This window comes from Penicillium psychrofluorescens (assembly GCF_964197705.1).
Source record: "Penicillium psychrofluorescens genome assembly, chromosome: 4".
NCBI classification, from domain to species: domain Eukaryota; kingdom Fungi; phylum Ascomycota; class Eurotiomycetes; order Eurotiales; family Aspergillaceae; genus Penicillium; species Penicillium psychrofluorescens.
The window spans coordinates 2,170,202-2,192,069 of record NC_133442.1 but is presented as its reverse complement, the minus strand read 5'-3'; the positions used below and the strand labels follow the sequence as shown (position 1 = coordinate 2,192,069).

General features: G+C 54.4%; 9 protein-coding genes across 9 annotated transcripts; 4 read left to right on the top strand and 5 right to left on the bottom strand.

Moving 5' to 3' along the window:
- Positions 1-638: 638 nt before the first annotated feature.
- Positions 639-1,945, top strand: PFLUO_LOCUS6467 (uncharacterized protein; the record flags this gene model as incomplete). The annotated part of the gene is made up of 2 exons (XM_073784015.1): positions 639-824; positions 890-1,945. The coding sequence occupies 2 exons, from the start codon at positions 639-641 to the stop codon at positions 1,943-1,945; spliced, it is 1,242 nt and encodes a 413-aa protein (XP_073640512.1).
- A 367-nt stretch (positions 1,946-2,312) lies between these two features.
- On the top strand, positions 2,313-3,486 carry PFLUO_LOCUS6466 (uncharacterized protein; the record flags this gene model as incomplete). The annotated part of the gene is made up of 3 exons (XM_073784014.1): positions 2,313-2,389; positions 2,489-2,713; positions 2,766-3,486. The coding sequence occupies 3 exons, from the start codon at positions 2,313-2,315 to the stop codon at positions 3,484-3,486; spliced, it is 1,023 nt and encodes a 340-aa protein (XP_073640511.1).
- An 828-nt stretch (positions 3,487-4,314) lies between these two features.
- Positions 4,315-5,351, bottom strand: PFLUO_LOCUS6465 (thiamine pyrophosphokinase; the record flags this gene model as incomplete). Its single annotated transcript, XM_073784013.1, has 3 exons — positions 4,315-5,022; positions 5,107-5,186; positions 5,237-5,351. 3 exons carry the CDS (start codon positions 5,349-5,351, stop codon positions 4,315-4,317), a joined length of 903 nt encoding a protein of 300 aa, XP_073640510.1.
- Positions 5,352-5,573: 222 nt separating this feature from the next.
- On the top strand, positions 5,574-6,609 carry PFLUO_LOCUS6464 (Oxidoreductase; the record flags this gene model as incomplete). Its single annotated transcript, XM_073784012.1, has 3 exons — positions 5,574-5,772; positions 5,918-6,254; positions 6,312-6,609. The coding sequence occupies 3 exons, from the start codon at positions 5,574-5,576 to the stop codon at positions 6,607-6,609; spliced, it is 834 nt and encodes a 277-aa protein (XP_073640509.1).
- A 1,161-nt stretch (positions 6,610-7,770) lies between these two features.
- On the bottom strand, positions 7,771-11,604 carry PFLUO_LOCUS6463 (mRNA decay protein; the record flags this gene model as incomplete). Its single annotated transcript, XM_073784010.1, has 5 exons — positions 7,771-7,871; positions 7,939-8,095; positions 8,149-11,381; positions 11,485-11,529; positions 11,586-11,604. The coding sequence occupies 5 exons, from the start codon at positions 11,602-11,604 to the stop codon at positions 7,771-7,773; spliced, it is 3,555 nt and encodes a 1,184-aa protein (XP_073640508.1).
- Positions 11,605-12,906: 1,302 nt separating this feature from the next.
- PFLUO_LOCUS6462 (target of SBF) lies at positions 12,907-14,463 on the bottom strand (the record flags this gene model as incomplete). The annotated part of the gene is made up of 2 exons (XM_073784009.1): positions 12,907-12,933; positions 12,988-14,463. 2 exons carry the CDS (start codon positions 14,461-14,463, stop codon positions 12,907-12,909), a joined length of 1,503 nt encoding a protein of 500 aa, XP_073640507.1.
- Positions 14,464-15,713: 1,250 nt separating this feature from the next.
- PFLUO_LOCUS6461 (Sperm-associated antigen 4 protein) lies at positions 15,714-17,000 on the bottom strand (the record flags this gene model as incomplete). The annotated part of the gene is made up of 1 exon (XM_073784008.1): positions 15,714-17,000. The coding sequence occupies one exon, from the start codon at positions 16,998-17,000 to the stop codon at positions 15,714-15,716; it is 1,287 nt and encodes a 428-aa protein (XP_073640506.1).
- Positions 17,001-19,665: 2,665 nt separating this feature from the next.
- On the bottom strand, positions 19,666-20,253 carry PFLUO_LOCUS6460 (guanylate kinase; the record flags this gene model as incomplete). The annotated part of the gene is made up of 1 exon (XM_073784007.1): positions 19,666-20,253. The coding sequence occupies one exon, from the start codon at positions 20,251-20,253 to the stop codon at positions 19,666-19,668; it is 588 nt and encodes a 195-aa protein (XP_073640505.1).
- A 204-nt stretch (positions 20,254-20,457) lies between these two features.
- On the top strand, positions 20,458-21,695 carry PFLUO_LOCUS6459 (proteasome-interacting protein cic1; the record flags this gene model as incomplete). Its single annotated transcript, XM_073784006.1, has 2 exons — positions 20,458-20,526; positions 20,574-21,695. The coding sequence occupies 2 exons, from the start codon at positions 20,458-20,460 to the stop codon at positions 21,693-21,695; spliced, it is 1,191 nt and encodes a 396-aa protein (XP_073640504.1).
- Positions 21,696-21,868: the final 173 nt, after the last annotated feature.

The following is a 21,868-nucleotide window of genomic DNA, read 5'->3' as shown; positions in this document are numbered from 1 at the left end:
TCCTGTGTGCTTCAATGGGTGGATGGGGAGAGACAGAGAGTGTGTGGTGGTGTGAATCAAGGGAGGATGTGAAGCGGATGTGAAGTGGGTCTCCATGATTGTAGAAAAACGGCGGATGCAGAGGACACAAAGCCCCCCCCCGCCATTGATGATACTATACGCGATGCCATGTTCACTATTCCTAGAGTTCTGCAGTGCATTGTTTTCCTGATTTTCTGCTGTGGTTTCGTTTCGGATGGTTTTGTTTCGCATATCTTTTTTCAATAGGTCCGAACCAAATTGTCCTTGTCAAATCTGCTGGTGCTGTAAAAGTTTTGGTCTGTAGCTGAAAGCATTCACCCTTGCCCTCATCCCGTGGTGGATGCCTTGGGATGCCTGATATGTCTGGCCTAAACGTCATTATATGCCTCAGGCATAAAGTCGGCTTTGCCGCGCCGAGAGAAAAACAGCAGAATTTTGGCCCAAGTCAGCCACTCGTGCGGATATCTCCTCCATCTTTCTTTCACTCTTTTTACTGCGATTGCTGGATACTATTTGCGCATACTTGCATTCTTTTTGAGTTTTCCTGGAGTCTCCCTCCCCCCTACCCAACCCCCAGCATCGTTCGGGGTTGCGGTCTTTTGGTCATCCTTCTTGCCATGAGCCTGACCCAGCGAGTGTTCGGCCTGTTCACGACAACAGCGACCTCGGACTCGACGACTACACCTACAGAGACATCGGTGGCAGCACCTACCAGTGGGATCCACAATGAAATCCCGCACACCGCGAAGGATGGTGTGTTGTCGGTGACAGAGGAGGAGGAACCCCGGCCACCGTACCTACATGTATGATAAATCCCCCCCCTGGATATCTTCTTCTTCAATTCGGATCCTAACTGCTGTGTCTGTAGGCGATGCTGGCCGGTGGAACTGGAGGAACATGCGGTGACATGTTGATGCATTCGCTCGATACAGTCAAGACTCGACAACAAGGCGACCCACACTTCCCCCCGAGATACGCCTCGATGACCTCTTCCTATGCGACTATCTATCGGCAAGAAGGATTCATGCGTGGCTTGTATAGCGGTGTGACGCCGGCGTTGTTGGGCTCGTTCCCGGGGACCGTGATCTTCTTCGGCGTGTATGAGTTCACCAAGCGACAAATGCTGGATTCGGGGTTAAACGCCAACATTGCATACTTGTCCGGAGGTTTCTTCGCGGATCTGGCCGCCTCGATCGTTTACGTGCCGTCCGAAGTACTCAAAACTCGGCTGCAGTTGCAGGGCCGGTACAACAACCCGTTCTCCCACTCTGGATACAACTACCGGAATATGGGGGATGCGTTCCGAACCATTGTCCGCCAGGAAGGGGTCTCGGCGCTGTTTCATGGATACAAGGCGACCATCTTCCGGGACTTGCCGTTCTCAGCGCTGCAGTTCGCGTTCTACGAGCAGGAGCAGGCTCTAGCTAAGCGGTGGGTTGGCCGACGGGATATTGGGCTGCACCTGGAGATCCTAACTGCTGCGACTGCCGGCGGTATGGCCGGCGTCATTACCTGCCCATTGGATGTTGTCAAGACGCGCATCCAGACCCAACAAAACCTGCCCGAGTCATCCGGGCACAGCACGCATTCCTCCAAACCTGGCGAACACGCGCCCAAGGACAGCCCGCGGCCACATGCGTCGGCATCGTCACAATCACACACTTCGCGGGCGCACTCGCGACCCATCTCGACATCATCACCCTCTACGTCCGTCGCACCGCCGGGCACGCCGCGCTTGGATACCTCGTCGGTGTTCACAGGCCTCAAGATGATCTATCGCACCGAGGGACTTGCGGGCTGGTTCCGCGGCGTGGGCCCCCGCGGCGTGTGGACCAGCATCCAAAGCGGCACCATGCTGGTGATGTACCAGTACCTGCTCAAGCGGTTCGAGGCCTACCAAGCATTGGAAGCGGCGCCTCTGTGATTGTATTATATTATCCATGCATTGGGGTGGGATGGCGTTGGGGTGTTTTGATTTCTTCTGTGTATACCGTGTACCCTACTCTCTCATAGACAGTCATAGACTTTTGGCCCTTGGGCCGTGTACAATATTTAACAACTACTCTGACTACAAGACCTATTGTAATTTATTTTATTGTTCTCCAGTACATAATTGACAAATCATGTTGCAGAACCCGAGGGGCGCAAACGCGCTAGCTGTGAAATGGTTTGTTTTGGCGATCTGCAATGTAAACAAGTGGACTTAGTTTTATCGATCGCAACCGTTCCCCCTCCTCCTTACTCTTTCATCTCCCCACCCCCAGATCGTGAACTGGCTCATCCGAGACAAAATGTCTGGTCTTCCTTACCTCAACAAGCTGCGCAAGCCAGAGCTGGTCGAATTCGCTGAGCAGACTGATCTGCGCGAGTATGTTCCCCTCGTCTTCCTCTGTCTTTCTCTCTGTCCCTGCGCCCGTCCGTGTCCTGGCGCGCACGTTCCCAGAGGCTGATTTGTGTCTACTCCCAGTTATATCGAGTACAATAAGAATGAGCTCGCCGTCGCGTTGGACAAGCATCTGCGCGATAACAAGACCATCTTTGCCGGTGAGAAGAAGCTCGCCGACTACTACAAGCGTCTGGCCGCGCCGCTGCGTGGCGGTTCGCCCGTGAAGCGCGAATCTGCCGAGACCCCTGTGACAGAGAAGAAGAAGCCTGGCCGGAAACCGACCAAGCAAAAGGAGGAGGAAGCTGCGTATGTCCTTGATTTCATTAACGCGTTGTGATACGCTCATCGTCGCGTCAAGAACTGACCCGGCGCGTCGCAGCGAAGCCGAGACTCCCGCCAAAACCCCCGCGCGCGCTTCAGCGCGTGCGGTGCGGGCTCTGAATGTCGAGTCTGCGCTGCCTCCATCTCCCGCCGTCGTGTCCCAGGCGATTGACCGGCAGACGGCAAAGGTGCGCGAAGGCATCGAACAGGCATGGACCTCATCAGGTGTCCTGGAGCGATCCAACGCCCTGCGCGCCTGCCTGAGCAGCCTCAAGGCCATCGAGACCGTTGTTCTGGTCCTGGAGGGCGGCAGCGTGCTCAAGGAGCTGATCCCATGGCGTTACCTCACCACCACGCCGGCCGTGTCAGCCGCGAATATCCCATCGCTCCCAATCAAGGTCCCTGATCTGTTCGTGCTCGTCAGCGGCGCGTTTTGGGCTCCGTTTACCCTATGGGCCTTGACCGGCTTGATCTTGCCCCTTGTCGCCGCCTATTTCTTCAACCTGAGCGGGGGCGCCTCTACGCGTCGCACTCGCTCTACCTCGTCGCGCGCTAGCTTCGACCCGCTAGCCTTCAACATCGCCAAGGCACTCCTGGTCTACATTGTCTATGCAGGCCACTTTACGTTCTGGGATGTCTTCAGCCACTTCACCATAGAGAAGGTCAGCGTCTCCGTCCCTGGTGAATGGGCGGGCATGCTTACCGGTACGGCCATCGGTGTGATCGGCACCCTGTACGAGGCCATCCTGCGACACTAGAGGATTGCGTCTGCTTCTGCCTGTACAGATGCTCTAGCTGGACCCAGATGATATGAGGTGATAATTGCTGTTGCTTACTTTGTTGTTTCCCAACCTCCCCTTTCTTCCCCCTTGTCCCTTCCTCGCCTATCGTGCGTGCTACTTTGGTCGCTTTTGATTGATATCCTCTGTTTCTTCTTGTGGGTTATGGGTTTGAGTACGTGTTGATGCCATACGTGATATCGGATTTTTTTGGTCTTTTCTTCTTCCTCTTCCTCTTCTTCTTCTTCTTCCTCTTCTTCTTCTTGGTCTCTCGCTTCAGCCAGAGGAGGCGCCTGGGTTGGATTCTTGTTCTGGTTATTACCTATTGCTGATTGTGACGCTGTTTCTGTTTTCTGTCTTTTTTTGTCTTGTCTAATGACCTTGTCTGGAGGAAAGTGAATATGGGGATTGTAGTGGAGTGAGTGTAGGAGAGAAAGAGGAGTCCGTAGTAGTATAGTAAACGTGAAAGTCTTCATTCTTCGTTCTATTTTTTGGATTGCATTTCATGATAGAGCAAGATATTCGTCACTGACAGCCAGCAGCAACGGTTAATTTTGATGGCCAGAGCAACTGGATAACATCGCCAGCGTCGTCCGACAAGGCTCACTGGTCGTCTCCATCTAGATACCTTTTGCGTCTTCGGTTCTGGGACTGGGGGTCCGTCTTGACGAGACAGAAGTTTTCGCTCTTCAGATATATGAGTCGTGGCAAAGGCAGTCAATCGATGGTTGAGGTATCATGCGCATATGAAACTCATAAGGGTTTTCATATCCCGTTCTATTGTTTTGTCTTCGTTTTGTCCTCATTTCATGATGCCCTCTTTAACCTTGCTGCCAACTCCAGTGTGAACAATACCGGCACCGAGGTCGAGACCTCAACTTTTTCGGCGCGGATGTGGTTGCTCGTCGATATCTGACCCCCGATCTCGGTGTGCCAGTTTGATACATCCCACTCGAAGCCCTGTGTTGTGATCGACGCTGGTGCGGAGAGGGGAATGATGCCAATGTTTTCTTCGAAGAGGAAATGCTCTTCTTCTTCTTCCTTTGCCTGTGCTGTTGTTGAGGATGCACGAGGAATATCTGGTCGACGAGTCCCAGGCGTGTAGATAACATTCCTCCCTGTCTGCAGAATAAAGGTGATGCTTTCTTCAGAGACAAGATAGAGATCCCCGCCTGCGGCAGTCTGTCCTGATTGTGTCGTCTGATGCAATTGCCGCTGCGTCTGCGTCATCAAGTACAGATGGTGGATCTGCGAGAACGCCTGGTCCACGCGTCCGCCGAGCCCACCGAGAATCAGGATCTCGAGCGTGGTGTCTCCGGTAGAAGAGGAGACTGCCATTTGTTGTCGTGGAGATGCGAGGATCTCTGCAGCATGTGAATTGATGTACGTTAGACATTTGGTGAAATCTGTGGAGTACTGGTCTGGGTCTTCTAGAACCAGAACGCCACGCTGCGAATAGTGCTCTCGTACTTCTGGACGGATGGAGTCGAGGTCGCCGACTATTGCATTTGGGAGCTGTTTGAAGAGTCAATTTTGCAGATCAATTGAGACCTCATGCTCAAGAAGAAGAAGAAGAAGACCATGGGATCGGTGCCTTACATTCGCAACTTCGTCCTCACTGCCTCGCATCATATCATACAGCCGATTGGCACCGCCATCCGCGCAAACAATGAAGGACGCTAAAGAGATCATCAGCAAAGGTGTAGAAGGTGAGGTCATTCCAACCCACCATGCTGGCTGAGAGCAGCAAACGCCCTGTCATTGATAGGCTGGTTGAGCACCAGCAGCGCATACGGCGAGGGACTCTCCGAGCGCTCGAAAAAGCGACTCGGATGCCACTCCATGATGTCGGACAGTAGATCTTCTATTGTCGTGAGGGAGGATACCTGTTTAGGTTAAGGTAGCTATCCAGGATGTTCGGCCCGGCGCTGCAACGTGACTGGCCAGCCTCAGGCCGCAATCCACTTCTCTTCTCTTTCCACCTTGGACTTTCGCCCTGTCACTCGCCCTCCTCCCGGCACTTCCGTCTCTCCTTCCCCCAACTTCCGCCATTGACGACAGAGAATATGTTCCGTCCCGCCGCCAGAGCGCTCGTTCGCCGCGCGCCTGCTGTTGCAGGTCGTGGTCCGGCTGGCTCGCGATTGATAAGCACAGGCCCGGCGCCGAAGTCGAGGACGTGGAAGAGCACGGTTGTGCGGTTGGGATTGGCGGCTGGCGCGGTGTATTACTACAACACGAGCAGTGTGTTTGCTAATGAGCCGACGTGTATGTTGACCTGTGTTTTTTTTTCTCTTTTCCCTGGTCTCCGAAGCGGCCGCGGCGAATGCGACCAGTCCGGGATGAGTCCCATTGGCAAATCCATTGGCAGTCCAAGACATGACACGAAATGCTGATTCAATAATCTACACAGTGTCCCTCCGCCCAAAGCTCCAAAATGACTCTGAAAATGAACACTCCACTCAAACCCTCGATTCCATCACCCCCAGGATCCGGGAAGAACGGCAGCAGCAGCAGCAACAGCAGCAGCAGGCCGCTGCATTGGAAGGCGGCCTGAATCCACAAGAGCTGGAGGAAGAAGCCGGCCAGGAAGCCGCGTTCAACCCGGAGACCGGCGAAATCAACTGGGATTGCCCGTGCCTGGGCGGGATGGCCCACGGCCCATGCGGAGAGGAGTTCAAGGCTGCGTTTAGCTGCTTTGTGTACTCGCAGGAGGAGCCCAAGGGGATTGAGTGCATTGAGAAGTTCAAGTACGGTCCTTTCATAAGTGTTTGCTGGTGATTCACTAACCTTTTTTTTTTCTATAGGGGCATGCAAGATTGCTTCCGGCAACACCCTGACGTCTACGGAGCCGAACTGGAAGATGACGAGGAGATCGAGGGCGCTGCTGCCGCTCCCGCTTCCTCCACCGATACCGCTGCCCCCGCTGCCGAAGGAGAAGTCACCTCCGGCTCCGATGAGAAGCGGGATCGCGCCAAGGAGGTCCACTCTCAAATGAAGACCAATGCCGCTGAGAAAGGCGAGCACCCTGATCTCGAACTCCTGCCCAAGGCCGTGCACGACACTGAGGACATGAACGAGGCAGCCCGGAAGACGGAGAAATAAACCAGCCCTCATAGCCAAGCCCTTGATTACATCTTTTCCTTTGTTATGACGCCGTGAGATCGAGATTGAAGAGTCCCCATGGCTTATCTCTTGGATATGAGAAGGAAGAAGACTCGCTGCAAAAGCAAAAAACGAGTCGTGGATTGGGAAATCCGGGGATGTGTGTGTGTGTATGATATAAGACCCTTCTTCTCGCCATTTCTCTTCTCTTTTATTTCTGTTGAATCCCACCCCTCATCTCCTGCCCAGCATATCCCTCTTCTGCGCTCCTGTGTTTCACTTTCTTTTCGTTCTGCCTCTCGTGATGTGTAACTTAGTGTATTGGTATGCTCTGTCTGATGTGGATGGATAGCAAAAGAGGGGGAATAGAATAGACTTGTTGCATTTTCTATTAGCATTGCCGCTAAACTTCGTGTTGGGAAAGGCAGTGACAAGTACAAGAAAGACGCTTCAGCAAAAATATTAATTGCTATGTGGTTATCTCTTCCCTCAAGTGCACACACTTTCACCCTCCTCCTTTGATTGCTTAACTGCTGCACTGCACCCACTGCCCGCCAAGTCCATTCCATTCGAGTAAAACCACCATGATAACTCTTCTATCATACATCAACCAATCGACCCCCTCTTCTTCTCTGGGACTCTGGCTCCGCATGGGCAATTGAGAGGGAAGAGAATCGTATCATATCATCAGGTCCAATCTGGGCTTTATGATCCACGATGCCAGAAGCATGGGCTGGGATAGGATGGGATCCGATATGTGTTGAAAAAGAGATAGAGCGGACAACCCACCCCAACCAATACCGTGCAAGTAGAAAGAAACCCTGTACCTCACAAGGTCGTTATGTTTCTCAGAGGGCATGGCAATCAGACTTTGAGGTGAGTCGAGTCTCTTCGCTTTCCTGTCGTGCTCACCTCGCAGTGAATCATCAACACTCGAACAGGAAGGATATGAGGAGAGAGACTCCACTCCCATCCTGGTGGATGATCCGAGAATATTGCAGACACGCCGTCAAGCCTGAAACAGGCTATGTTAGACACGTCCCATAATGTTGTCTCTGAGCAGCACAGCGCGATCCAGTATGCCGACACCCAGCCGATCTAGCCGGGTAAATTATGCATGTCGGTATAATGCGTACAAACCATTCAAGTCCAACAACCACGCTACCAATTCACATCACTAAGCTGAAGTTTCCTGGAGCGGAACGCGGCGCGATTGGCGCTGGACTTATCCGTTCTCTGCGGGGTGCGCTTTTCAGGGAGTGCTGTTTCATTTCGAATTAGTATTTACTCCCCAAAAGTTGACCTTTGAGACAGGGAAAAGAAAGATACCTGGATAAGTCTCGCCCTCGCCTGGCTCTGGTTCGGTCGAGGCCTCGTAGTTCAGGACTAGGTTCTTGATACGCTTCTGTTCCTCGCGGTCTGCTTGTTGTTGGCTGCGCATGGCGACGGCGAAGCTGGAGTCCGAGGGGAGGTCGATGGTTCGTGTCTATACAATCATTAATGGAGGGTTTAACCGTATGGGAAAGAAATGATACTGACCTGCTGTTTGTTCCCCTTCTTGGTCATCAGCGAAAAAGCCATTGTCTTGGAAGGTCCAGATGCTGCAGGTGCTGTAGGTGCTGCAGCCGGTTCTGCAGCCGGGGCCTCAGGCACAGGGGCAGGGACAGGAGCAGGGGCAGGGGCAGGAACAGGACCAGGACTAGACTCCGAAGATGCAGTCTCACGGGTGAGACGCTTCATGGGCAGCGGAATATCGAACACAGCTTTCCGCTCGAAGCGGCGCGAATCCATGCTCTCGGCCATCATCTTCTCGAACTCGCGATCAAAGTCTGCCTCAGCTTCAGGGTCGCGCTCCTCTTCCTGTCGCGTGACGACGATCTGCTCATCCTCTGACTCGTCGTCACTCTCGCCGTTTGCGTCGACGTTGGGACCGGATGCCTCTCCCTCTCCCTCCTCGCTGGACTCTTGCTCCTGCTCATCATCAATCTCCGGCATGGCAAAGTCCTCTAGCCCATCATCGGACGAACTGCTCTCTGCCTCTTCATCTTCCAGCTCCGGATCGACGGGCCTCTCGGAATCCTGCACCTTGTAGTTCTGTGCAACGGCCTCGCTGAAAATGCGCGTGGCTTCTTCCGGTTCGGTGGCTAGTTTCCACTGCGGACGAATGGCGGAGTAGGTATCCTGGACGAGGAAGTCGACGTCCATGGGTAACGGATCTTTTGTGAAGAGGTAGTACTGAAAGAAGGACAGGAAAAAGTCCAGTTTCTTTTTTGGGGAGCCCCGATCGAAGCAGTGGCCGCACGTGTCGAGGAGGGTACAGGCGAGACGGAGACGGAAGAAATCGTCGGGCATGTCCATGACATTAATCTTGCCCGGGACAGGGGTGCCGCCTTCGTGACCGAATGTGATGATGCGATACAGCGTGTCAAAGATGACTGGCGAGTCAATCATCTTGTAGTTGTACAACTCGCCCAGATACTTGACCTCCGCGATGCGCTTCTGGTTGAACTTGAAGTCATTCTGCTCGAGGCCCAGAGTAATCTGCTCCAGGATGTTATCCACGACACCGATGACGAAATCCTGGTGATACCGGTATAGAGCGCTGATCAGGATAGCTAGGAGGTGAATGCTGCCGTATTTCACCTTGACGGGCTTGCTGAAGACCCGCTCAAGAATATCGACGACCTCCTGCTCCTCCCAGTGGAGTTTCCGAATTGTTTTGAGAACCCTGGTGTAGTTGCGTTTGTTCATATCCAGGTAGATCAGGCGTCGGATATACTGCTCCATGGGCGTGCGTTCCTTCTGTTGGATAGCTGGACGTGGAGGCGGGTCGACATAGTAGATGGCATTTTCAATGACCATGCGCTCCTGCTGCCCCAAGTGCTGCACAGTCTTCTTCCGGCTGAGCGTCTCCAGAAACGAAGCCATCCGTGGCGAGCTCTCCGGGTTGCGCAGCAAGTAGCGGCCGCAATTCTCCAGAAGATTGCCGATAATCTCGATATTCATGCGCGAGAAGTCATCCAGCGAAACCTTGAAGCAATGGAAGATGATGTGTTCGGGCACGACGCCGAATTTGGTCAGTTCGGCCAGATAGCGCACATTGCTCATGCGCACCTGCCCCAGAAACTCCTTGGACTTGCGCCGCTGGAGACTGCGGAACTCCTCGTCGAGATACGTCGTGATTCCCTGTGGAATGTCCGGCAGGTACTGGCCGAGGGTGGCCACCAGGCGAGAGTACAGGGGCAAGAGGTCAGAGCGGCCTTTGGGGATATCCGAAACCGCCTTGACCAGGCGGTTGCGAGAGGCTTTGGAATTGACAAAGCAGAAATCAAGCGCCAGTTGATCGACCTGGTCTTTGATCTGTAGCTCAGGAAGCTTGGCCAAGAGGGCATCGACTTGCGCTCCGACCGTCTTGCTGGCGATCGCGGTCGACTGGTCATCGTCCGCTGCGGCCTTTTCGTCTGCAGCTTCTGTAGATTCGGAGACAGTCTCCCCATCAGCCTTCTTCTTGCCGGTTTCTTCGGACTCGTTCCTCTTTTTCTTGCCATCCTCCAGCAAAACGGCCGGCACTTTGCCCTTCAGGTCCATCAGATTCTCGTAGAACCGTCTTTCTTCCTCGTCTTCCCAAATTCCCGCCCCTTCGCCTTGTCCGCGCAGGTAGTCCGTAGTCTTGACTAGGCCAATTCCTCCACTCAAGGCAGCATCCGTGGGCTCCTTCTCCACCAGATCGGGCATCTCAGCCCCCAGCGCCTCACACAGCACCTGAGTGTTGGCCACAAGCTTCTCCAGGGATTTTGTCTGCTTCTCAAAGTTCGCCTGACGATCCTCAAAGATCTCGCCGCTCTTGACATACGCCTCGGCGTTTCGACGGCTCTGGCTTGCCAGCGCGCGCTGGTCCCGCACCACATGGGCCTTGACATCCTCCAGATAGCGGGTCAAAATGTTCCGAAATCGCTGCTGAGTCTTTTCCGGTGTGAGCGGCGCATCGGCCTCGGTGGTGGTGATTCCCTCTCCGTCCGCATCCGCACCAGTCGTGGTAGCACCGTCCGCTTCAACAGTCTTCCGGCCATCCTCCGCCAGCTTCGACCCGAGGATGTCCCAGCTAAAGCTCTTGACAAACAACACGGCAAGCGGTAAATTCGCATGATCCCGATCATGACCCAGCAGCTCCTTCAGAACCTCCAACGGAAACGGCTCGGCGGATTTCTCCTGATCCTTCGCCGCCGCCGCCGCCGCCGCAGCAGAGGGCGGCTTCGACTTCAGTGGTGTCTCGGACGGTTTCCCCCCCATGCCATCCTTCCCCTTGGCACCCAGATCCTCCGGCCGCTCGACATCATCCAACGTCCTCAGCACACCCACCAGCCACAGCTCCGTCACCACGCGCAGCAGCACCCGATGTCTCGATAACCGGTCCTTCTCCTCTCGTTCGCGCAGCTCCTGGCTCAGCGCCTTGAGTTGTGACTTGTCCGGCGTGCTCAATCCCCGGCCTAGCAGCCACGCCACCTGGCGAGTGAACTCCGCGGGCCCAAAGCGCTGGTGCAGGGCACTGACGACCTCGACCCCTGCGGCGATTTCGCCAGGTGACTTGAGCTTGCATAGACCTTCGTAGCACGCAGAGATGATCTCGGAGAGGTACTTGTGCAACGAGAGGGTGCGGATATCGGCGAGGAAGGTGGACAGGGCGGGCGCGCTCACTCCCGTGCGGAGGCGCTTGATGAAGGCGGTGTTCTTCTTCAGGGCTGAGTCGAGGGATTTGTTCACAGCGAAGATGTCTAACACGGGGTTAGTTAGCATTGTCCATCGACCAGCTATATAGTCAATCCGGAGGGGACGGGGGGGGGGGGGGGCAAGTGTAGTGTGGGGGTTTGGCTGTACCAGTCTCGCCGTCCCAGGCCCTCTCATTCCCATCGCGAAGCTCCCCTAGCAAAGCGAGCGTCAGTTTCTATTCTTTGCGTCTGTGGGCAGGCGTGTCTTACTCTTCCGCGTGCGATCCATCGCGGTGGTGTCGAGTGGAGTGGGGGTAAGTCTTCAATCGTGGGGGGTGAGTCCTTTCTGAACGACTGAAAGAAAATCGCATGAGTGGAATGGACGCCACATTGGGAGGATTGGAGTGTGGTAAGTAACAATGCGACCGAGAACCAGCACAGGTGTTAGGTCAAAGACGAAGAGGAAGGCGGAAGGAGAAGAGAGAGAGAGAGAGCGAAGAAAGGTATGAGACAATCGCGAACTTTTATTTGGCGAAGCTAGATCCACTTCTGCCTCCTTCCCTACTACATATCACTACGTTCGTTAACTACATGTGTTCGCTCTCCGTAAACCCCGTCTGCTCCCCCTTCTGCTGCGCCTGCACCAACTGGTCCTGCACCTCATGCTTGTAGTCCTGGACACTCCAGCTCTGTCGACGGTCAGGACGTGGTTTCCAGGTTTGGTCTAGTTCCTGGTCTTCCTCGCTCTGATTCTGCCGGATCTCGGATGGATCATTGGTGAAGGGAGAAGAGAGGTTGCGAGTTGCAGGTAAAAAGATAGTCTGCTCAGATGGATGATTGGAGCTTGGGAAGTGCACTTGGTGGTCGGTAGAGTGAGAGGTCATCTTGAAGACGAAGTGAGATGATAGTTCGATTTTCTAGGATAGAGGGATGGATGGGGGAAGAGAAAGTCAGGAATCAATCAATGCTTTAATACCGTCACTCCCTGCATCGCCACTGCAGTGTACTTATGTAGATAGTCAATGAGAAGTGCTCAGGCCGTGCAGCATAGAAGGAGGGAGTGGGAAGGTGGGAGTGACGTTGGGTGGCGAAACCGACTCTACCAAGTACCCTCGAGGATGGAAGAACGGGCATTGTACCAGTGCAACACCACAGAATCCAATCAATTAACAGAATAATGCATTGACACTACGGACACATTTCTAACAGTCCTAACCGTAGGGTGCTAAAGTACAGGTCATGACGGCATTCACCATCGACAGCAGACAATTGGACGGACGGGAAAGGAGAAAGTCAGGGATCGGAGGGTGAGAATGAGAAAAGAGGCAGACCACTCTCCAAGACAGGTGCAGCCAGCAAGAACGACAAAGCAGGATTAAACACAGGCAAACAAACACCAACGAGAGGAACATAGGTTAAACGGGCACCACACTCCTCATCGTACACCTCCCGGGAAACAATACAGAAAGCAAAGAAAAACAGGGTATGTCACACGCCACGCTATGCGGGTAGCCCTACCACCATCGAAGGGAGGGCGACCGAGAAGAACGAACTATGTACGGAGGAAGGTGGGAAGTCCGACGGGAGAAATCTATTTGGGCTTGCGCCAGAAGTATTGCTGTGAAACGAGTTAGCCGACTAATTCATGGAGTCCAACAAGAGCGTCACCGACCTTGTGCTGCTTCCGGCAATTTCGAAGCCCGGGCTTCCGCAAGTCATTGACCACCGCCTCACGTCGCATCTCATCCTCGTCAAAGTCGGGGATATAATAGTACTCGCTCTCGAGGGCCTTGCCCGCGGCATCTTTGCCTTCTCGGGCGACCTTGCCAACACACTTGGTCGATTCGAGGATGGCACGGATCTCCAAGCGGGACGGGCCCGTGGTGGATCTCTCATCGGACTTCCAGAAGGCTGGGGGGAGGTTGTTCAGGATGGTGGAGAAGGGGGTCGAGGAAAGCCGGGAGAAGGCGAGCTGGTTGGCAACGTGGTTGCGTACGCGCTCAAAGTGCTCGTCGAGTGGCTGCTGGAGCTTGACTTGGGGCTCATCGGGGACATGGTGCTCCGGTGCGTTGGAGGGCTGGCGGGGGGAGCGGCTCGGCTGCAGGGGCTGCGTGGGTAGCAGGCTCCGTGGAGAACGGGCAGACCGGATAGGAGACTCGTCTGTGTGGAACGAGGCCATGCGCGGCAGGAGGTTCTCGCCGAAGGGACCAAAGGAGTGCACGATGGGATCGTTTTCCTCGTCATTATCGGAGGACTCCTCGGCCTTGCCCAGATCGCTCAGCGAACCTCCCTGCGAGCTCTGGAGAAGGGCACTGGCACGGCCGAGGCCGTGACCGATAGTATGAGAGCGCTTGATGGGCGAAGCCTCGTCTTCATATACGACCACCGCATTGCGCGAACGGGTAGGTGTAAATAAGGGCGACGACGGCGGGATGAGAGCCTGCTGCACCGCCGGTGATGGGGAGATGGGAGACACCATCCGCTGGCGCTCGACCACGGGGCTCTCCTGCAGTGCATCTCGGTGAGACGGAGCCCGCGGCCTCGGGGTAGTTTCCTCCCATGTTTGCTCCGAGTCCGTGGACGGACAATCCTTGCGGTCTTCGTTACGCGGCCATTGCACCAACACACGCGCCTCATGCACATCGATCATGATATCTGCATCCTTAATGTCCGACGTAAACGTTTTCCCCTTGGCCAGGTCATACGTCTTGCCCTGGCAGTGGAGCTTAATCCCGTTCCAACCCATGCACATAATCTCCACCCTATCACGGTCAAAGGGGTTCGGTGCTGGCTTGTAGGTAGCCTTAACGTGAACGCGGGAAATCATGCGGCTCGCCGCAAGCTGGTGATGACATGAGGCACTCGAACGGCCCATGAGGACGGGCTCACCACTATCGGGGAGCATGATCGTCGGCACGGCCGACAAGGGAGCGCGTTCCGATGCTCCAGAGAAGGTCCGCCGCTCTGGAGGGCGAGACGCGGCAATGCCTGGTGGAGAAGACGAGAGAATGTGCGTCGAAGAGGTTGGCACCGGAGTGGGATAGGTGGACACCTGAGGTTCGCGTGCTACACGCTTTTGGGGCCGTGGCAGAGACGGAGACGAGCTCAATGGCTCAAAGGCGGGGAGGAGGGACGCTGGACGCTTCATGCCGGCGGTAGGAGCAGCTAGAGTGCTCCTCGACGGAGAGGACTCCATGACAGGATGAGTCCACACGAGCTCCCACTGACGAGAAACCGGTTGGGGACTCGCGTCTGGCCGTGTCTACCCTAACAAGGAAGGCAAAACACGAGGGAAGAGGAGGAGTAATAGAGAGGGAGGGAGGAAGTCAACCCAAAAGGAAAAGCGTGAGTTGAGGTGAAAGGAAAGGTCGAGGAAGAAGAAGAGGAGAGGGTATTGAAGAAAAAGGCAGAGGGTGGAATGAATGTGCTGGGGCGGGAGCGTGGGCAATGCACGAAGACGCGTTATAGGCGCCGGCGAGAATCTCCACTCTGCTAGTCGCGCTCGGATTTTTTCACACGATGTATGTCGTACGGGCACGAAATCGAAGGGGGAAAAACGCAGTGTGTTTCTTTCGCGTTCAATGGCTCGTATCCTTTTTTTTTTTCTTGCTCGAGTGCCCTTCTCCCCGTCTAGCTCGGGTCTATACAAAGGCGTCTGGAGATCACGTGGACCCCCGAGGTGGACTACACGCGAGACATGTATGAGGAAAATGTAGGGCCACTCGGGATTATTCTGACCGTGACCAACTATGCCAGACATTCTACAAGAAGATAAGACATAGAAATCATCAATTGAAAGAGAGAGTAAATAAATAGTCTAACCCGATCCATCACCAATGCAACCCCGCTGTCTCCGACTCCAGGGCCGCATCAAGCAGCCAACGCGCCAGGGAACCCACGCGATCACAAGGAGAGAACTCGCATTGGAAGCGGAGATGATCGGACAGAAAATAAAAATGGAGCTTGCCAGAAAGTCAAAAAAAGAAACAACCCTCCAGAGGACAGGACGATGGATAGATGGGAATCAAGATTGGTGCGCACTTGAAGTACAGAAGTAAATCTAGCCAAAGGTGGTGTGTGTCCGGAGATGATACCCCATGCGTTTTGGTGGCAGGAGGCGTTCCGAAGAGAAAGAAAAGATGATTCGAACATGGTCAACAAGGTGTGCTGGATTTCTCCTCTCCCCTGCCTAACATGCCGAATAAGAAATGAAACCCCCACGGAAAAAATTAAGATACATGGAATCAAAAGCAACCCTTCAAGTAACAAATCGTGATATGGACAGAAGCGCAAGAGGTCAGACCTCCTTTCAAAGAGTACCGAAGCAAAAAAGGGCGGAAAAGCTCAGCCAAGTCGGCTGATCAATTTTCGCCCCAACCCCGCCCATGCAGGAGACATCTACTCGTAGAAAACGTAGGTAGCGTCACCGGACATGACCTGGGTGGTGCAGCCGCTGTCGATGGGGCTGCCGTTCTGGTAGAATTGCCCGTTCTCATACTTGCACTCGGCGCCCAGATCGTCACCGACCAGCTTGACCTTGAAGTTGAGCGGGACGTTGGTGGTCGGGCTGTTCTGGAACATGGACAGCCACTTGCCGGAGCTGGTCTGGCCAACCCCCAGGTTCATCGGGGCCCAGTTGCCAATGGCCGAGGAGCCGTCACCCCACTGGCAGCCAGACTCGGTCGAGACACCGGCCGGGTTGACGTAGTACTGGGCCGAGGTGTCCGAGTTTTGCCACTTGTAGTAGGTAGCGGCGTCGGGGCAGGTCAGCGGGTGGGTACCACCAATGGTGGCCGACAGCGGGACGGTCTCGGCCTCGGTACCGGGGTAGTCGGTACGGCAGACGGCGGCCTGCTGGCTCATCTCGTTGCGGACAAAGACACCGCCGACACCCTCCATGCAAAGCTTGTTGCTCAGCGCGGTGTTGGTGAGGTACAGCTTGCCACCAGTGCACTGCAGACCGCCGACGGACTGGCCAGTGCTGCCCTGCTTCGAGGGCCACTGCGACTTCTGGTAACCAGGGGGGCAAGCGTACGAGCACATACCACCCTCGTGGCAGTCGTCGCCGGCCACGGCAGTAACGATATCGCTGATCAGCTCATCGGTCCACGAAGCATATTGGATACCGGTCCAGCCACCGAGGCCCAGGTAGTCGAGAGGAACAGCACCGTAGTTCGAAGGGAAGTCGGTGCAGTCAATCTCGCCATTGGGGAAGTCCGCGTCAATGCCAGTGGCGCCAGAGTTGGCGGTGGGAGCCGCGGGAGCGGCGGTGGTGGTAGTGGTGGTAGTCGTGGTGGTGGTGGTGGTCGTCGTCGTGCTCGTGGTCGTCGGGGTGATTTCCGCCGATGTCTCCTGGAGCACAGCAGGAGTCGGGGTCGGGGTGGGAGTCGACGTAGTAGTGGTGGTGGTCGTGGTCGTGGTGCTGGTGGAGCAAGCGGCCCAGACGGGCTCATCAGCCCACTTGAACTCTTTGTCGCGCAGGCCATCGCATGCCTTCTCCAGGGAAACAGCCTCGACGTGTTCGCCGTCGGAAATGACAAAGTCGTACACCACGGGGCCGGGCGCCACGGCGGTGTCGGCAGCGTTGCGCTTGTGCTGGTGACGGTGCTGGTGGTGGTGGCCCTGGGCGGCCACCAGGGAGCCCGCGGTGGCCAGGGTGAGGGCAACAGAGTTGGAGAACTTCATGGCGTCCAAATGTCAAAGGTATCACAGTCACTGTCTTGCGTGAACTTGAAACGGTAGATCTAAATCACGAACGGTTCTGGTCAGCCCTCGGTTCGAGTCAACAGTCCCTGGGTCAATCCTCTGCGTCCTGACTGATGCCTTTGGTCGCGCGCGCACGAAAGAAGACCACGCATCGTCCCGAATCGCCCAAGGATTCCCCCCAGTATGATAATCATCGCACGTACATCAATGGCAAACCAGTCGCACGATTGAAAGATGGTCTGTGCAGAAGAATCGAAAGTGTACGAAAGTGGAGAGAGCGACGCGAGTTTTCCTGGTAATGAGCGTGGACGAGAGACAAATCTCTCTGGGTCGGATGGGAAAACGCGATGGGGAGTATGTGTGTGTGTGGGAGAGAGAGGGAAGAACAGGAGGGAAAGGAGGGACAGCGTAGAAGAAGGACGGGCAATGACCGAAAGGGGCTACGCTGGACGAGAATGGCAAACACTGAATTGCAAGCCACGAAAAAAGGGTGTTTACTCCCCCGTCCTGGCCACTCGCCTCCACTAAATCTTGCCGTGTTCCTTCGTCCTTCCTTTGTCCTTTCCTTCACCCTCTCCGTCCCCTTCTCTGTCGTCCTTCATCCCACTGACTGCCGAATTTTCGCCCTTGTGTTGGCGTGGGCCCCGATTTGATCCCAATTTGACGCTGTACCAGGGGCCAACCAATTAGTGCCCGGTGGGTTCCCAGGGTTCCATGCAGGTTTGCGCCAGGCACACCAATCAGCAGCGAGAATGCCAGGGGTAACCCTGGACACCCCAAATTCCAGAAGGCCCGAGTTCCCGTATTACGGGAGGTAAATAATACGATACTCCTGGCAGCACAGCAGGGGATAACAATCTTCCCCTTTTGTGGCGTCGACCCATCTGCTCGGCCGTCTGGTGTTGATGCGCAACATTCACACCGGCTGGCCAGGCTGCCGTGGCAACTTCATTGGGCCAACGAGATCTGCAACTATCCTCTGTGATTATGACCTACAGTATCTAGCACTGGGGGCCTCATACTTATCTGATGCATGTATTCTTGATGAGATTAATACCGCCCATCCCCATTTCAATAGTGGACCCCGTGTGGGAGGGATCAGACAGGCTAGCCTCGGCGGTCTCGTCGATCCGCCATCCGCAGCGAACTTCTTGGCAGACGCCTCCGTGAACGTGGACAACAACGTTGGATGTACCTGTAGATGCCAATAATTGGGCTGATCGCAGTACATAGGCACATAGTATCTAAATGGGGCTGAGAGAAAAAAAAACACTTTGCTGTCGATCCATCATTACGGTGCAAATTGCGGCCGTCTATCGTGGCGACTCGCTGCTTGCACGTCATGCTAGCCAAGAGCCAAGAGCCCAGAGCCAAGGTGGTCTGGATTGCGAGGAGAGCTGGGCATAGTGGGACATGTCGACGGACCTGTTTTTTGTACCCCTGAGTCGAGATCGAAAACAATCGCAAAATGGGATCAAGCTACGACCCGCACAACACACAGTTACAGTATGGCATTCAATCAGCCCCAGATGACGACATTCGCCCATAATGAAGAGTGTGGCACGTGCTTCAGCCGAACCGAGCTATATACCGGACCGCTCGTCTTGCATCGAACGAACGACTGGACTACTATCACTGCTTCAGCTTGATGATTTTTGGACCCGACCTGCAGTTTTGCGACGGGACACCTAAATGTCAAGGCATTCCGCTCAAAATCATGTGACATTGATTTTGCTGTCGATGTCGTCTGTGCCCCCTTTACATCCATCCCTCTTTCTTCCGACGAGGAGTGACTTCAACATACCCGCCGGTTATAGCTTGGTCCCCCAGCCAGGTGAGATTTTTGCTTCTGCCAGGAAGGAACCTCATCTCTATCATAGCACAATACAGCCATCAGTGACCATGTCGGGCGCATCACATTTAATTAGACATCATTCTGAACACACAACCCCGCGCACGCATACATGGTAATATTTTGAGAATAACTTAAATTGTTGATTGAGGCTGTATACGGACAGGACTCGGGGAAGCCATACACATACTGCAAGTCTGCATGTGGGGTCCGCTCGGATCCAGGCAAAGTGGTGAAGATCTACGATCCTGATCCTGTCATCCAACTATAGATAGTAGCCAGGCCTCCCTGCTCTGTATGCTTTATTCCAGTGTAGCACTTGGTAGAATCAGGCTGCCGTAAAGGGTTTATTTTTAGGCGTTCTCAGAGGGAAAAAATACAGTGGCCTAGCGGGTGCGATGTTCCGATGTCTTGGGGCGCAGCTCTGGACTCGGTCTGAACGCGGGCAAGTGAGACATCTGGGCGTCCAACTCAACACATTTTGAAACAGTTCGTAATTGGTTATGTTCCGTGTATTGTGATGCTGCATGATATATAGCTCATTGTTGGTGTGTCGTGAATAGGAGCTTTGCAAGGACTGTATCCGCGGGATGTGATACCAAATGGGAGGGGTTGAAAATATATATCTGACAATCCATCACCTTAAGTCAGCATATCGACTTGAAAGGAGACAAACCGAGAATACACTACGCCAAATTTATTGTTTCGGTCTATAAATATTTCCTAAGCGGTTGTCCACACTGATTGAGATGTGGGTTATGCCAACAAGGCCCCCCACTTCACTCTGTTGTCCTACGACGCGGGCCGATATACAAACCCTTCCAGCTCCTGATACGCCCTCTCGAGATCATCATTAACAATGATCTTATCATGCACACCTTGCTTCGCAAACTCCATCTCAGCCCTAGCCTGCGCCAATCTTCTCTGAACCTGTTCTTCATTCTCCGTCCCACGACTCCTCAGACGCGCCTCCAGAGCCTCTAGACTGGGCGGTTGGATAAAGACGTATCGCGCATCAATAGCTCGATTCTCTTGTATCTGTCTGACACCGTCCATCTCGATATCCAGGACAACAACTAATCCCCTCGCCATCTGGTCGGCAATTGTCTGCTTGCTGGTGCCGTAGTGATTGCCGCTGAAATATGCATGTTCCACAAATGAGCCTTGGGGGATGAGGGTTGAAAATTCGGTGGTAGAGATGTAGAAGTAGTTTGTACCTTCTCGCTCGCCGGTACGAGGTTGGCGCGTTGTGTGAGAGACACTTAGTGCGAAGGTGTCTGGGTGCGCGTCGAATAGTTTTTGAATTAATGTTCCCTTTCCAACGCCTGATGGTCCGGATATCACGATGGATCTGCGGTCTGGTGGTAGTGCTGGAGTCATTTTTATCGAGCCAAAGGCCAAGTTTCAGGGTTGATTGAATGTGACCCAGTCATATTGTAGTTTCAACCTTGGGTTAGGGTCAACGGCGAGTTGTTGCCTCAGGCACCAACATCGGGAAAACTGCCACCGCCTTCCGAGATTTTTTTCCATCTCCAATTGCGATCGTAGCGAAAAAAAAAACCACCAGTCGAATCTGTCGCTACAATGGTGTCTTCGACTGCACTTACCTCCAAGGTGGCCTCGGGCTCACCCTATCAGCTTGATAATCCTCAGGTTTGTAATTCCCCCAGGAAACTTTGGCCAGTTACTGACAGTTGCAGGTCGCCCGAGCTTCATCTGCGCTGCTGCGACACATCAAGTCCAACCAGGAGGAGAAGGAAAAGTCCGCAACCAAGAAAACTCTGATTGGCGACAATGACGAGGACTCCGACGCCGAGGACAGCTCGATCTCCAACGAAGCTGTCTGGCTGATCCTCACCACCAAGAAGCATGTGGTGGACAAGAACCGCCTGAAGCCCGGCAAAATTGCTGTCCCGCACTCCCTCAACTCCTCGCCCTCGCTCAGCATCTGCGTGATTACCGCCGATCCCCAGCGCGGCGTCAAAGACATCATCGCCGACCCGATCTTCCCGCAAGAACTCTCCTCCCGCATCGACAAAGTCATCGGGTTCTCGAAACTCAAGGCGCGCTACCAGAGCTTCGAAAGCCGGCGTCAATTGTTCTCGGAGCATGATGTTTTCTTGGCCGACGACCGGATCATCACGCGCCTGGTGCCGACGCTCGGCAAGATCTTCTACAAGTCCAGCAAGCGGCCGATTCCCATTCGCATTGCTGAGATCGAGAAGGTGGACGGTAAGCGGGTGAAGAAAGACCCGAAGAAGAAGCCTGCCAAGGAGGAGCGGAGTGCGGCGTTTGCGACACCGTTGATCGTGGCCAAGGAGATTGAGCGCACGCTCAACTGTGCGGCGGTGCACCTTGCACCGGCCACCACCGCGGCTATCCGGGTTGGATCGTCCAAGTTCACCGCCGATCAACTGTCTGAGAATGTCGCCGCTGTGGTCAATGGCCTGACAGAGAAGTTTGTCACGAAGGGCTGGAGGAACATCAAGGCCCTGCACATCAAGGGTGCCAACACCATGGCCATGCCGATCTGGCTGGCCAGCGAGTTGTGGGTGGAGGATGCCGATGTGGTGGAGGAGGGACAAGATGTCCCGGCCATTGAAGGCGCTAAGAACTCCAAGAAGCGCAAGTCGATTGCAGACCAGAAGCCCGAGGAGAAGAAAGCGAAGAAGTCCAAGCCGGCCGCCGACGATGATGACGAGGAGAAGGGATCCTCGCGGAAAGAGAAGCTCCAGCAGCTCAAGGCCAAGGCGCTGGAAGATGGCGATGCGGTGATCGCCGCACCCAAGGCGGCTGGCAAACAGAAGAGAAAGTCGACCTAGGTCCATAATGTTTTACTATCTGCATCATGTTCAGGGCTATTTTTCTGGGTGGCGTACAAAATGTGTTTTCTTTCTGTGTGTCTGGTACATATTCTAGTGCAATATTCTTCTAGACTTGGATCTACCTTCAGTATTCAGTACATAGTATATGTAACTATTCCCTGAGAAGATCT